This window comes from Acanthisitta chloris, unplaced genomic scaffold (assembly GCF_000695815.1).
Source record: "Acanthisitta chloris isolate BGI_N310 unplaced genomic scaffold, ASM69581v1 scaffold15005, whole genome shotgun sequence".
NCBI lineage: Eukaryota > Metazoa > Chordata > Aves > Passeriformes > Acanthisittidae > Acanthisitta > Acanthisitta chloris.
Window position 1 is genome coordinate 73,358 of NW_008673280.1, and position 15,838 is coordinate 89,195.

The 15,838-nt window shown below is 38.3% G+C and overlaps 1 protein-coding gene across 1 annotated transcript in view; it reads right to left on the bottom strand.

The window, feature by feature from the left end:
* The window catches only part of LOC103802423 (copine-4), a gene marked incomplete at its 3' end in the record, with an annotated part of 85,431 nt that extends 69,962 nt beyond the window's left edge, over positions 1-15,469 (bottom strand). The window contains exons 1-4 of the mRNA XM_009074893.1: positions 15,344-15,469; positions 12,344-12,418; positions 6,741-6,824; positions 5,743-5,832 (exon numbers count right to left, since the gene is read on the bottom strand). Of these exons, the coding sequence (XP_009073141.1) occupies positions 5,743-5,832; positions 6,741-6,824; positions 12,344-12,418; positions 15,344-15,469 (375 nt within the window). The remainder of the gene's footprint in view (positions 1-5,742; positions 5,833-6,740; positions 6,825-12,343; positions 12,419-15,343) is intronic.
* Positions 15,470-15,838: the final 369 nt, after the last annotated feature.

The following is a 15,838-nucleotide window of genomic DNA, read 5'->3' on the forward strand; positions in this document are numbered from 1 at the left end:
GATTGGCTATTTCCATCTAGAACAATATTGAAATCTTTCCTGTAGGCTGTGGAGCTACTTCTATTAATATTGTAAGTAAGAATCACATTATATAATAGTATCAACAAGGCAGAAGTGGCACTGCATAGATTATCAATCTAAGCAAAGTGCAGATCTCGCAAGAAAACCTTGTTAGCAATGACCCACCCAAAAAATGTAGAAAATTCATGGTCCCTGAAAATTCACATTGGAAAAGGCCATGTATTGCTATTTATCAAGGTCTTAGTACAGAAATGAATTGAAAATCACATGACCTTTAAAATCCTGAATGCACCTCACTAGCACTAAGAGCATCATAGATATACTGGGGCTTACAAGCATATCCAAATAGACTCCTCAGCAGGAAACCAAACATATAATTCCTGTGCTAAGATACAGCTACTCCAACAGATCAGATGGAGAAAGCCAAGGAAGTCAAATGGACATAAGAGAGAATAGAGAAGAGTGGCAGAACTAGGTTAAAACTGGTTTGAACCTCATTAGAAGTACACAGGAGGAGGCAACCTTCCCATGGCTACCCAAAAGTAAGCACCAGTACTGTCTCAGGGGTTCATGCTGCAAAGAGCCATTCATACATGCAGAGGCCTTATAACCTGATGTATGGAATAGCCATGGTAGCCACAGCTGTGGATCCCACTCATAACTGTACGTGCACAAATTTCATCAGGATCATCACCTGTAATCTGGGATAGGCAGGGAGAAACAATAAACAAACTGACAACAATGATATAGTTGAAACAGACAGATTTTTGAAAGGCAGAAAAATATCTAATGGACATTCTTCTCTGGAAAATTTCTCCTATGTGGGTAGAAGATGGAATGACTTTCTATACATATATGACACATGCTTCCCCCTCTCCTTGCAGCTTATCACTTCATCTCAGCAATATTTTTCTTCCAGGCTTTTTTTGCTTCTTTTCCTACTTTTTCTTATGAACAGAATTGCTCATGGTAAGGTTCTCTGTACAACCTCAGCAGATGATATAAATACTCTATGCCATGTGTCCTGTTTGGCCTGTGCCTAACAAGCATTGTTAGATGTTTATTTCCCAAGTATTACAGTATGTAATTCCAAAACAAAAGAGATTATTTTCCTCTGTATATTATCAGGACTCCTCTGGAAAAAGAGGAACCCTGAGACTATTAGAATAAGTGGACAGTACATGATTCCTACTAGAAAATACCCACAATACAAGCATGTATTTCAGATAAACCTTTGGTGACAACATACCTCACATGCTGAAACCAAATTGGAATGCCAAAGTTTCACAATTTACAGGACCTTCGGCACAGCAGACTAGGATAAAACCTGCCCTCAGAAGGATTATAACCATCACTCATATTTGTCAGTAATTACTGTTGTGAATTGAAACTCTTTACATATTAAAAAAGCAATGCATTACTTCTGGATCGAAGAGGTATTTTGTTCACTTGAATGCATACACCAATTGTCTGTCCCATTAGCATTAAAAGCAGGTATGATCAGCACTGAAGTGTGACCAGACTTCTCAGATGGTTTCAATGTCTGGGAAGAAAAGCTCAATAGGTTCATAAATCTAATATATCCTTTTCATAATAAAACCTAGAGCAGCAATAATTGCAATGAAGTTTTACAAGGCATCCTGAGAGAAATATAATATTAACTATTATCTAAATAGTACAGCTAAATAAAGCAAAATTGTGTTCCTTTTAAAAGCCCTTAAGGAATTGAAATTAACAGATTTAGGATGTTAGCAAAAGACTTTTGAGGCAGATCCTAATTATTTGTTGCTTTGATTTTATTGACCTTGCTTATCTTATCTTTCTAAACATACATTTTAAACCAGAAAGTTTCAAATGCCTAGATAGTGTAAAGGCTGCTTTGGGTGCAAGAGTTATGAAGAGCAAACTTCTGCAAGTTGAACTGAGTTTAGTGTCCTTTTTCCATGTTAATTCCCATTCTTCATAACACAAATCTGATCACTAAGATCAGTACCCATGTGATTTCAGCGCCAGAGATGAAGGGCCAAGACTTCAAAGCTCCAAATACCCTACAGAGGCAAGCCAAAGTTGGTGACAGTTGCAGCATGCCTGCTGTTAAGAAGTCTTGAAGACTTTCCACAAGTTGATGTTTTCCTCCAAGAATTTCTGATGCTTCTTAAAGCCTTAACTTAGATTATGCCTTCCAGACTACATAAAAACCAGCAGGTACAGATAGCAAACTACCCAGTCTTATGCAATTACTGTTCATAGTGATCAAGCAATCCTGGCAAGAAAGTGATGCTCAGCGCAGCAGCTGGAATACACTAAATCTCCCCCACATTAAATATGGCACAGAGAATTCTTCCAACACTTAGCAGTAACATATTGCTATAAACTTTATGAAGTGAAACAAAGCAACTAAACTCAAATGTTCCAAAATATGGTAGGTAGAGTGAACTGCTTATGCAATGTAAATCAAAGTTTAAACATTCACACAGTGCTGTACCAGCCACAGAAACTTCATCTCTAATTCTGATTTCCACTCTGCTGTCCTTGCTGCCATCAAACTCCTAGGTTATAGACCATATAGAAAAGAAGCAAATAGTCATTTGACAAATTCTATACGCTACATGTCAAATACAAGTGATTTTGGGGGCTGCTCTACCAAATAGCCATATCTTACACCCACCAAAAGTTATAAAGGGTCTGAATTTGAAATAAGTTTCAAGCTTTTTTCTTATTTTAGAGCCATAATTAATTTTAAAATATTTCTGTACTCATGAATGATCTGTTGCAAATCTTAGTACTTTTAGCTTTTCTGGAAATGAACTGCAGCCTTAAGCAAATACTCAGATATTGAAATCAGGGCCTGGAAACATTTGCATACACAAATAAAAACATGAGGAAAAAGAAGAAAAAAATACTATCATAAGATCCATCTTGCCCTGGTTTTCTTCTTCAGCCACTGACTTCCTCCTAATCTTTTCTGCAGGAAGCCATAAAGGACTATTCTTGTTCCTTTTTCAGCCTCTCTTTTGGCAGTACCATCTGCAAATAATTTTGACTATTGTCTCTATGCTCATAGCTCAAAGACCACCTTTATTCCCAGACCCATTTTCTTCTGCCCAAGCTGAAATCTCAGCCTTTCTCATACCTTCTTACTTCAGTTTCAAAGAGAATAAAGTACATTTCTCCCTGCAGAACCACATTTCTCTACACTTATGGAGAAGTGCCACTTACTCTGACATTCTATGGTTCACATTTTGTTTGCTTCTTTTCCTAGGTTTTCTCATCTAAGTGATTTAAAGGCCACATCTACACAATGTGGTGAAGGCAGTGCTGTGCTGATTCTGCTTTTCATTTCAGTGGCAGAAATCTGATCCGTCTCATCTCAGACCTGTAGAGTCACATTACTGCGGGATGTTACTCATTTCAACTTAAGCTGCCTCAAGAAGCAGATCCTAGAAGGCCAGGCACAACTGACTGCTCCAAGTGACTGCAAGATGTAAACTGGATTAGATGATTTGGGACCTTGTGACAAGGAGGAGGCAGGGTACAATCTTCTGGTTGTGAAAGATGCACCCTTAGAGAAGCTGCATAACCCAGGTAATCTGTCACATTATATCTCTTCTTCAGCCTCTCAGCATCTCATATTTTGAGTATACTGTGTTCTCTGACATTGGCCCCTTTGGCGTTGCTGCCTTTGACCTTAGCATAATGCTGCAGCAGCTACAGCACTCCCACCTGCTTTAACCATATCACTTCTGTCTATATATCTCACCAGTGGCCTGCTCTTCTCTAATACATCCAAGAACTGCTCACCTTCCCTTTCCAAACCTTTCATAGTTCACTCCATTCAAATGTAAAATCTCAGCTCCCAGCCCTGCCTGAACTGTGATGCAAGTTCATTGGCTGAAAATGCACCATCTATGCTTTCCCAGTGCTTCCCTTTTGTCATGAAGTAGCAGTCAGGGCATCAGAGGTGCCAATGGAATCACCAGCCATGCTACTCATCTTTAGCCTTGACCATCCTTTGTGTTAGTCATATTACCACCCCCGGAGGGTAGCTGCTTTTCCCCCCTCCCCACTCCTTTTCCTTTCCTGGAGCTCTAAATTGCCTATAGAACACAGAGTAATCTGCTTATCTTCTGTGTTTTGGGCAGCTAACTTATAGGTATTTCATCTACCCAGGAAGTCTATAAAATGGCAACCTTCCAATAACAAAATCCTTACTCTGCCACCTCACATTGCTGTCATCCTACACATGCTACAATAAATAACTACATTTCTTCACTTGCACTAGAAATCCTCTTTAGCCAATATTGTTTTCTTGCTTAAAATGGAGGGTGTTTTTTCTCTACACCTTATTCTCTATTTCATCTCCTACAATCCTATTTAAACCCCACTGAGCATGACAAACACAAATGGCTTGACCATTTACCAGCTAAGGGGTAGATAGAAAGATCTTTCACAACTGCTTCCCTGTACCAGCCAAGATGCTGAGCTTCCTTCCTACATCTCAGAGGCATCTGTCACAAAAAAACCTGGTCTCGCGTCCCAAGTATCCTGTGCTTAATCTACTTCATCCTTCACTTCTCCTCACTACATCTGTCATTGCTTTCTCAAACTTCCTCACTCTTTTGCTATGTCTTTTCCCCTTGGACTCATCTTGTTTGCCCAACAGTGCCACAGGGCAACAGGGGACACAAACTATACATAAACATTTATACCTATGTCTTCCTCATGCATCCTCAATAGCACACAAACATATACATACAAGCACCATGTCAGTACCACTGTTGTTCCATAATAACAGGGCTAATTTTGTGAAGTTATAAATCAAAATCCAAGCATGAATAAGGCTCCTTTATATGCTTTCGTGCACTCATTTGTGGCATGCATTGTAAAATATCCACACCAGCATTTTATTTTTTCTCCCTGCACAGCACAACTTGCAGTATCTAATGAGTGAAAAATGACAATGCCTCTTCTGCCAGGGTTGTGCAGTTATAATGATGAAGGAAGAAATGTTTTCAGGGAGAAGAAAATTCTATTAGATAATTTCGTATAGTAAGAAAAAAGAAGTGCCAGACTTTTGAGTCCAATGTCCTTACAACAGGCTGAATAGACACTGGGGACTAGTGCTCTTTGTTTGATGTTTTTTAACTTAGTATAAACCTTAAGCCTGTTCAGAAGATACGAACAATTGGACACAGTCTTTATTTAACACAAATTAGCCAAAAGAAGATGATTTTTTTCTACACAAAGCTCTGAGTTTCCAACCATCAGTCTTTCTGCTGACTAGTACCACTTGCATTACTCTGGCATATATATTTTTGTGGTTGCCCTATTCTTCAAATATAATGACAGCTCTCATAATTCAGTGTTTCTTTTACAGAAGGTAAGGAAACAGTAGTTAAAATTGTAGTAGGACTGCCACTTCCCTTATGTACATTTTCACCGGTTAAATGATGCTGGATTCAAATTATCCAACTGATTGGGAAAAACAGCACCATCATTTTTTTGAGGTTACTGCAAGAAATATAGAGCATAATCTACTGATTACAGTGGATTACCACTTCTCTGCATCCTTAATTTGATTATGGTAATCATAAAGCAGCTGTGTGATCATCTTTTCCATCAAAGAGGGAAAGTGCAGAATAGCAATCTACAGTTGAAAAAGGGAGAGAAACTTAGTTTTCTATGAGTAAAACTACTCAAAAAGTTGGAATAACTCCTGACCTTTAGCTTGCGGTCCTGATCTCCACTGCACAGAGAATTTACAGACACTTTAAAGGTCTTCCATGCTGGATTTAAGTTATTCATCACAACCTGTGAGTGAATAAAAAAGAGGGAACCCTTAACATTTCCATATCTCCAAACAGAATGCTAAAAACAATACATTGAACAGAAAGAGATGAAAGCAGACCTCATGTGGAGTTTTCAGAACAACAGGCATGGGATATGTGCCCTCGAGCAACCTGCAGTTTGCAACATTCCTCCTGTGGAAAGCCTCAAAAAGGAGCACAGGTGGGAAATGGACCCATCCACAGGTCATGCTACAGAGATTACCCCAGGACTGCCATGGCTCAGCAGGAGCATAACATACAAGGAAAAGGTTGTAGAACTGAACTGGAAGCTGTAGAACAGATGCAGGCCTGGGCAATGTGCATGGGCAACATCAATTTAGAGACACATGGTTTGCTGTGCTAGAAAGACTTTATGGAATCCATAAAAGGCTTATAACCCAAAATACCTCCACAGCTTCACCCTGTATACTTAAATGCTCCTGTTTAAAACAGTGCCAGTCATTACCACAGAAGCAGTAATGTCTCTGGGACTTAAGAAACAAATGGAAAGCAACCAGATTACAAATCTCTTTAGCACCAGCAGCCTGGGAGGAGGTGGAGAAGGTGCAGCATAGTATTAATGGAAAAAAAATGATACCGTCTGTAGCATGGTTTCAGCTAAATATAATATCTATAATTCCTGAACTTCAAACAGAATATATGCCATCTTAATTAAATGTGGAATTTTGGCTTCAGTACTATCTTCATTACTGTAAGGTGCATAAGTCAAGACCTGATACCCATTAGTTAACAATTACACTAGCATGGAACACTAGGTAGTGTTTTTGAATGTGGGTGTTTGCAATACCCTTTGTGACATGGAAAGCATAAATAATTTCTCCTGACAGCCCATCTGTGTCCTTGGAAAACAAATCCAACTCTATTCCTTACCTCAGTTCTGTGAACAAGTTGTTGGGTTGCATCATCATTCACACGAAAAATCTCCAGAAAAGGATCGGATTTGCTGAAAAAATCCTAAAATAAAATAGAGGACGAGTTACTCTTTTTCCTTTGAGCTTTTCAGGCACAATGCACTGGTGCTTCCCTGGCTGCTAATGAAAAAGGAGAGTCAGCCTGGTTTTAGTGAGACCTCTTGGTGTCGCCGAGCAATATTTCATTCTTGTCCTTGTCCCACAAGGATTTCTGTGCGCTGTAGTTGCTCTCAGTTTGACTATTGAATCATGGCATGCAGGACAACTATTTAATCGTGTAATGCAGAACTGTTTTACATCTTATTTCCTTATACCCAATCCAGATTCGTGAGCTTCAGCACCTTCATCCACTTAGCTCATTTCTTTCTTTCTCCACACCTGTTTGGTCTTTTGACATCTGTTTTATCATGCATTGTGCTTTGAGGTGTATTCTACAGTGGGGCTGAATTTCACACTGTTCACCCACCCTCTCAAAACAGAAACTAATTGACCAAGACATTGTGCGGCTACCAACTAACACAAGTACTGTCAAGATGGATTAGAGATGGTTAGAGAAGCAAATCCTCTTTAGGATGTGGTAACATGGCCCATACTAAGATGACAAAGTAGGGGAATGCAGGAAATTACTTGATATCTCTACGTACAAGCAATTCTCTGACGGACACTGAGGTTCACATACTCACTGCACTGCAGAACACCTTCCCCTAGTCTTGCATTCAGCTAACAACCCTAAAGGTTCTTACACAAACCTAAATTAAGTTGCTTTCTATAGTGTAGCTACAGTTTGGCCACAGCCTCTTTTGTTTCCACATCTCATTTATTCGGGGCATGCTGGCTGTGGGGGCAGAGGAGTATCCTCCACAGCTGGAGGTAGTAAGCTTCATATTTCTAACTCTGCAAGGCTGCAAGGGCAGGATTTAAACAGACAGAGCCCATTTTCTGTAGTTTCAAGTCCCTTTCCTCATTTTCTTCTTCAAAAGAGCCACATTATTAACTGTGTGCATATGAATATTATTTTTCTCTCTAGGCCGTATTCAAAACCACAGACCTTCATATCAGTTTGGGGAAGTGAGAAATTCTGTTTGGTTCCCAGGTGTTTCTATAAAAGTATTAGTGCAAAAATTACTGTAACATGTATATTTCTGCAAATTTCTCCTCATGAAATGTCCACCATACTTATTTTTGACCAGTCAAACAGCCATTGGGATGGGAACAGCTTTGGATAATATGCTAGCCAAAATCTGGACATATCATTTTGGTAAAATTTATCTTTGGGGCATTTTTACAATTCCACAACAAAGAAATCAGGACTTTGAAAAGGGACACCTGCATTGGAATGTCTAGAGAAAGAAGTGAGTCCCTAGGGACCATGAAGGCTTGGGCAAGGCTCAAGCAACCTACAGTCTTGTCCATGTCCTAAAAGTGACAAAATATTGTGTTCAGAGTGCTGTTTTGTAAATCATGTTTCTTTTCCTCCTACAGAAAAAATAACGGCACATTCAGAAACTGATGCAAAGCATGTGCAAATGTATTTGTTAAATCTTATCATGGGGAACACGAAACAACAAAGCCATGTTTGCCTCTTTGTTCCAATTACATGGTAAACAGGACATTTCATGTATAAGTGTGTAGAACCAGGACAAAACCCAACAAAGTCTGTAACTCCACAGTCTCCCTCAAGGTCCTGATGTAGATTTAGTATCTGGACTCCACTCAGCACTTGAAACTGCAAGTTTATAGGGGGGTTTGGTGATCGGATTACTGGTGCATAGCAAAGAGAACAAGCAGAGAGAGAGGATGTTGGTTTAATCATAGTGACACCAAAATCCAGTGTGCGTAAGGTTAAAAAAGATTGAGCTGCCTCTTCTCACACATAAGCAGACTGATTGGAGCTTAATGTTAACAGTTTCTTCACCAAACACAAATTTGGTAAGTTACTTGAAGAAAACACCTCAAAATGATACATCCAAAGAGTGTACCCTGGAGTGCAGAAGAATTCAGAAAGGAAACCAAAATTTCATGCAAGACTCAAAATATAGTATCATTCCTAGCTGAGTTTCATGAAGATGAAGCAGCCATAAAGCACAAGAGAAGCAATTTTTAATATGTGGTTCTAACTACCAAGGCAATATCACATAAAGGGAAAGATTTTGATGCTGGACAATGGCTTAGATCACTCTGCCTTCAGTGCAAAAGCCTAATTCCTTTCAGAATTAAGGTACAAACAGAAAATCCTTCTATATTCAAGATGCTTTCTAATTAGCAAAAACTTATAAGCTGAAAAAACATTTGCTTTCATAGCTATTAACATTTTGAAAGCTTGTTATTTGTTATGCTGAATGTAACGGCTTTGTGTTATCTCACAAGGATATACTTTGAAAGAAGAATAGCAGCAATATAATGTGCTATTTTAATAATATTTAAAGGATTAATGCAATGCATTTGCTAGTGGTATAATGCACATCGTTCCTTCAGTATGTACAGCAGTTACATAGTAATAACACAAGTACATGGCCTAAATTTTTAAAATTTTTCCACCTCCATTTCTAAGCATTCAGTTTGACACATCTTTTAGCTGGTTTATTTTCAAGCCAAAGGTCCCTCAGAAAAGGGCTGAAGTAGCCAAAAGACTACAATTTTGAAAATTATTCAGAAGCAAGACAGGGAATTTGAGGACTTTTTTGGTAGTAGTTTAACACAAGGAACTATGTAAAAAAGCAATATTAGCTTGCATTTTGCAGACATTTCCCAAACAATGGTAACTGCCTCTCAGAACAGGAAAAGCAGTTTGCCTGCCTCAGTGCTCGTAATTCATTATAGCTATCATAAAAACGTAGCTGCTTGTTATGGTAATTGTGACACAGCTATTAATTCAATAAAACCTTTCCAAAAGTTATTGTTCCACTGTGAAGTGTTCTCAGTGGATCGCTTGAAACAAAGATTTGCCATCTGAGCTGACAGGGCTTCAATAAAACATGAAAATGCAGTTATACCTTCCAAACAAGCACCGCAATAAAAAAATATAACCTTTATCTCTGCAAAGTCAGGTAATTAAAGGAAACTGGTATACCTGTCACTTTCCTATAATTTTTCACTGACTGTTCCAGCCACCCCTTTAGGAAAATTTGAGTAGGCTTTACTTGGTTTGTGGCGTCTCTAAAATTATTGCAGTTTTACGTGGAGGGAGTTAAAAACCTGCAACAAACATATCCTGCCTGTTCAATTATTTCAACAAATTTAGTTTAATCTTTCAAAAATCTATTGTTCACCTCTTTTTCCTTAGTAGAGGAAATGCACATGTTTAAGGACCACAACCTGGATCCTCTTTCAAGGAGCTCTTTAAAGGATGGAGGAAGAAAATTCTGGTCCATTCAAGATACCACTGATGGAAATGGATGGAAAGTATGTATCTGTTTTTAAAATCCTGAAAGCACATACACCACCTTCCCCCACCCCTTCCTTTACCCACAAGTTGTGAGACATTAGGATTCTCCTTGTCTGCTGCCAATCCCACAGTTACCAGCTCAGGAACCCCATGGTTTACAAAGGTGACCCTGTAGCAGAGCATGAACGACTGCTTCCAGAGGTTTCCTTTGTTTTTCAGGAGACTCCAAGGCCAGTTACAGCCTTCAGTTTGTTTCTCTGAGATTACATCTCTACTCAGGTGTTGACTTCACTGAGTAGGGAGAGGTATGCAAAACCATGCTTGGGCTCTTCTCAAAATTCTTTGAGCTCTTCTCAATTCTTAGAGTTTTTTTAACCTATATGTGACATCTGAGCACTCTTTTTTTTCACCAACAGCTGAACTTTCAATTTAAGTAATTTCAAACCTTAATAACAGTAATTATGAATAGTGCCATGTATCTACTGATGTCAAAGTTCATTATAAGCCATACAAAAAGCCATACACTTTTCTTGTAAATGAGGTAAGACAAGGTTCACCCAGGTTTAGAGCCATGTCTCCAGCTGGAGGAAATTGAGACTTCTTTCAACTGCAATAGGCTTCCAGTGATTTTCATCAGTTGAAGATGAGAGTTTTGATTCAGATAGCACACAATGAGTCATTGCTTGAGTTGCAGATTGCATCACCCAGGAATTTTTTATTACATGAAGCCCACCTCAACTGGACATGTTAAAAGGCCAAAAATGACAATATTGTTGCAGTATTTCAGAATGATCCTTCTCAATTTATCCCTATAAAGTATTCCATTCACTCACTAAAGCCATTGCCCAGATAACATTGCCCTGACTCAGAATTGCACTCTGGCAGTATCCTTTTAATTTATACCAACAAGATGCTTAAGCAGTCATTATATTTAAAGCAGACTGAATTTTACATTTGTGGAAGAGCAATGACCAAGTGGAGTCTTATTAAGTTGTGTATGTCCTTTCCATTTTTTCTAGATGTGACAGCATGTAGAAGAGAAAGAAACTTGTGTACAATTTTGGAAATCACCTCTAAAGTTATCTGTCTAAAGAGAGATTGGTAAATCTACATTTTGACATCTAAATGAATTATGCAATTCAGAAACACTAAGACTCCAGCAACTCTGAAAAAAGGTGCTAATTCATCTTTCAGATGACAAGAAAATTCAGGTCCTGATCATTTATGACAGTTAATGATCCTGAGCACAGTAAAGTTATTTAACTGTATGTTCTAAATAAATTCCAGTACTATTCATATTTTTCTGTACTTTCTGCTTGCCTGAGATTTTCTGGCAGTTTCAACTAAAAATATTTTTCATCAGCTATAAACTTTGAAAATCAGATCCATATATACAAAAGTAGTCTCACTGATTTGATCTTAAGCTACTCATATATCAAATGTTTACATATGTCAAACTTGGAGCATCACAATCCTGAATTTCTGTATAGTGTTAACATATGCTTCTAGTTAGAAGCACCTCCGTATATGAGAAGGGACTAGTACACTTCATTTATTTTTCTGTCTGCTATTACATTGATATAACAGAGTGTAAGCTTACAAGGAGCCACCTGGATTTCTTGGGCTGTGGGTTGCTTGAGATGCTTATTAAAAATAAATTGCTAAACAACAACAGATATTTTCAGAAAGAGGTATTCCTTATAATGATGAGTAGTGTTTGAGCCAGTGAAGAGTCTTCTTATTAAAAAGGAGAAGAGTTTTTAACAAATAGGCAAAAGTCTTTTTCTCATATTCAAGCTACATTTTGTTGAACAAGATGTATATCATGACTGAGCTGTTATGAAGTTTTCAAGCTTCATTTTAGGACACTTTAACAATAACATCTTTGACTACTTACAGAAAGTTCACTTCTCTAAGCATTTCTGATCTGTGGCATTTTACATAATTAAACTGTCTTGGTTGTAGTGTAATTAACTTGTCTTGGTTTTAATTAGATTCCCTGGAATTATTTTTTTTTAATTACTTTGCAACTTGAGGAATGCCTCATTGTGAACACTTGTCTGAAAACCCTGATGTGTTTAATAACATAAGGGAAAAACTATCTGTCAGGGAAAATCTCATCAAATTATATTTGCAAGCATTCTTATATCTTTCAGTAAGGTTAATATCAGGCTTACCTTGTCATCCAATTTCCGTGCACTGAATGAAAGTTCAACGTAGTCATCATTGCCAGACAATTCCTCAGCGATCACCTAAATGGAAAGCTACATTTGAGTTTTGCATGGTGTAATGAAAGGGGAGATTGATACCATTTTCCAGTGTGAACACTGTAGACCCCATTTAGGAAACTGAAGTGTGGTACAAGTTAATATGTCCCATCAGGAAGGGCTGAGAGCACTCAGTGAATCACCTGCTCAACTGATGGATGTCACCGTTTTAAGCCCACAAATCTTTGTGTCATGCAGCCTTGTCAATCACATGTCAATGGACAGAAGTCAACATCCATCAGGGATACCTTTCCTCTGAAAGTACTTCTCAGATGGAACAATGGAGAATTCCACAGTCTCACAGTGTCCAAGGGGGCAAAAATGCTCTACAAGAGTTGTATTATTTGGGTCTAAAACCCAATTATTTTTATGCTGCTTCAGCATCATTTAGCGAGCTAAATGGAAAAAGGAGTGAAGTCACCTGTCATTAGTTGCCATGAAGGTCACATTTACAGTAGGAGAGTTCTCGTGGTATAGTTTTTGTGCAATAGCTACATTGGCAAAACCATTTACTGTAGATTGAGTCAGAAGAAAGTAATACTAAAATAATATAGTGTGATTCTTTCAGATAATACAAGCTATGCTGATAATGATGCCAGTCAATGTGCTGTGCAATGTTATAAAAAACCCCAGCAAAAACAACCAAACCACCTTTCCTGAGTAAGCCATTAAAATGTTTCAGGGGAGAGAAGGTATTGACTAAACCTGGGATATTTAACTGAAATAATGTTCTTTGAAACTAACCACATTATATTCTATTTGACAGCTAGAAAACCTTTCCCTGTTATAAATTTATTCCCCAGAGATTAAATCACCCAAAAGAACCTATTTCCTGGGTGTTTCATGTCCAGAGTCACACACTTGGCAGATACGTCAGCACCACAGCCAGGCTCTGTCTCCACCACAAGGACTCAAGGTTCTCGGGTATTTTCCTTAGGAGTTTTTTTTTTAGCAATTAATTAAATCAAGTAAGATTCCTTGAGTTGAGACTATTCTGCCTGGGACACCTCACAGCAGAGAGCTGTGATGTTTCTCCATGCAAAATATTCACATGTGACCACATAGTGGCACAGATGCTTAACTGTGCATTAAAGTACCAGAACACAGGCATATATGTGGTGTGCCACATTTACCAGGCAAACATGAGCTTGCTGGAAATTTGGCCTATAGAGTTTGACATATTCCTCTGCCATGTAGTATGATTTAAAAGATCTGGTTAAGTTGTACATGGCCAACAGTGCTCTTGGATTTCCACACCAAGTTTCACAAATATTTTTACCTGAAAATAGTGAACCTGCTCTTACAAAGGTTGACAGACTTCCAACTGGAGAAGCTGAACAGTGTTCTGTTTGCATTCCACAGCCATATTATAAAATTATGTGGATGAGATGTTACACAGTCAAAGGGCTAATAAAATTCTAGCAAAACATGCCAAGACAGAAACTTTCAAAATCCTATGAAAACCTCATCATTCAGTCTGCTGAACAAGTTGGGAAATTAGTATTTGTAACTTCCATACTTAACAGACACCTGGTATGTTCCCAGGTCCAGAAATAATGAAAAATAACCTGTTTTAACTTATTCTGTTGAGACAGCAAACTTTTCACGCCATATTTTTTGTCTGGATTCAGTTTTCTCCCTTTCTAGTGAAGTCAGTTTGCTCTTTAATACTACAGGCCAGAAGCCAAAGCATGTAACTAAGGTCCATATTTCATGGTTATCATCCATTGTTAGGCCAGAAGGGACTATTAACTCATTTTCTCTCATCTTGTGTTTATCACAGCGATTTAATTTTTGCCAGAACACTCCACTAAAAGCCTAATGATTTTAGTTGTACTAGAGCATTTGTGTTTTCACAAGACTAAACTCCTCTGCATTCCTCAAATAACAGGATGGGGCTCCAGAACACCAGGGATGGACGAGAAGTATACCCAGATAATCCCAGCAGGCAAATCACACCAAGTTATTTAGGCAGGAAAACTCACTCCTGGTTCTATTCAGTGAGATGAGTGGGGAATTCCTTTTCAACCCCAAATCAAAAATTAGTTTACTGCATTTAAGCAAATCCATCCCCAGCCAAGCACCAAGGAAGACATCTAAGAAATCAAATTTCCTGGGCTCTCAGAAAGCAATATTCCTAACAATCTGCTGTCTCTTCTATTGCTGAAGGCAGAAAAAGAATCCAGACAATCAAAAGAAATCCATCTGGATAATTGCACATCAAGGAAAAAGATCCTTCTCAACCCCATGAGACAAGAGAGATCCCCAAGGCAGAATATTTTATTATAGCCTTGGTCTTAATGCAGAGCTGCAAATGCCACAAGGATGCAGTCCAGCTTGATCTCCCAAAGAAGCCAGCAAAAGAGAGATGAAAGAGAAGCAATACACTGATTTGCAGACTTCAAGATACACATAGGGCTATAACTATCTGGTCCACACTTGCATTACAACACAGCTAAAACTAATCTCATCAGACTTCTTCGTTTGGAGTTTCTGGGTCAGTGTCTGTGCTTTCTGAGGATTTTTTTTCCCTAAGAAACTGGAAAAAGCCTGAGGGAAAAGAAATATGAGACTCCTTCATGTGTCAAAGCAGGTCAAATGAATTTCTGAAGGTTCTAGTCCTTTAACTAAAAGTGTTCAATCAACACAAGTTTCTTGCTACCATCCAAGTACCTTAAAAGTAGTAGTAGTAAATATTGTGGCTTTTGTACAAAGCATACATGATTTGTTGCCATTTCCTTACAGCAAGCCTTTGTCAGAAACAGTACAAGTAATCTAATAAACAATTTAAATACATTTCTTCAATCAAGGGTTGTTCTGGTGACCTAGCAGGATGCTCTTAGGGAGAATTAGTCACACTTAATATTTCTAAATAACAGGAAGACAAGAGTGTATTTAAGACTGACTTACTGTTATTGATGACTTTCCTGCTGTGTTGCCATGTTTGAGTAAGGACTTGGAGAGTTTCCTCTGAGAAACAATCTGCACAAAAATAAAAACAAAGGGAAAAATCATTAGAATCTGCAGTAAACACATGGCTTATTGTGACAGGATTTTTATATTGTCTTTTTTTCTTCCCCTTGTATCAAGATAGCTTTTCAGTCCATGATCAGAGTTAGCATAGTAAAACCACAACTGAGAAGAAAGGTTCCCCAGGAAGCCTGCAGACAGGATGCAATGGAAGGACAAACAAGCAGCTGGGGTCAAGCAGCATGGGGAGAACACAATTCATTGAGTTGAAGAGAATAGTGCAAAACACATCACAGATTTTCCCCAAGTATTGCAATGATGGTGACAGAGGACAGAAGTAAGGTTTAAGACAATAAGAAGGGAGCTGTACATAGCAAATCTATCAGAGATATCTCCAAACCCAGTTTATTTTTATAGGAGACTGAAGTCTATTTC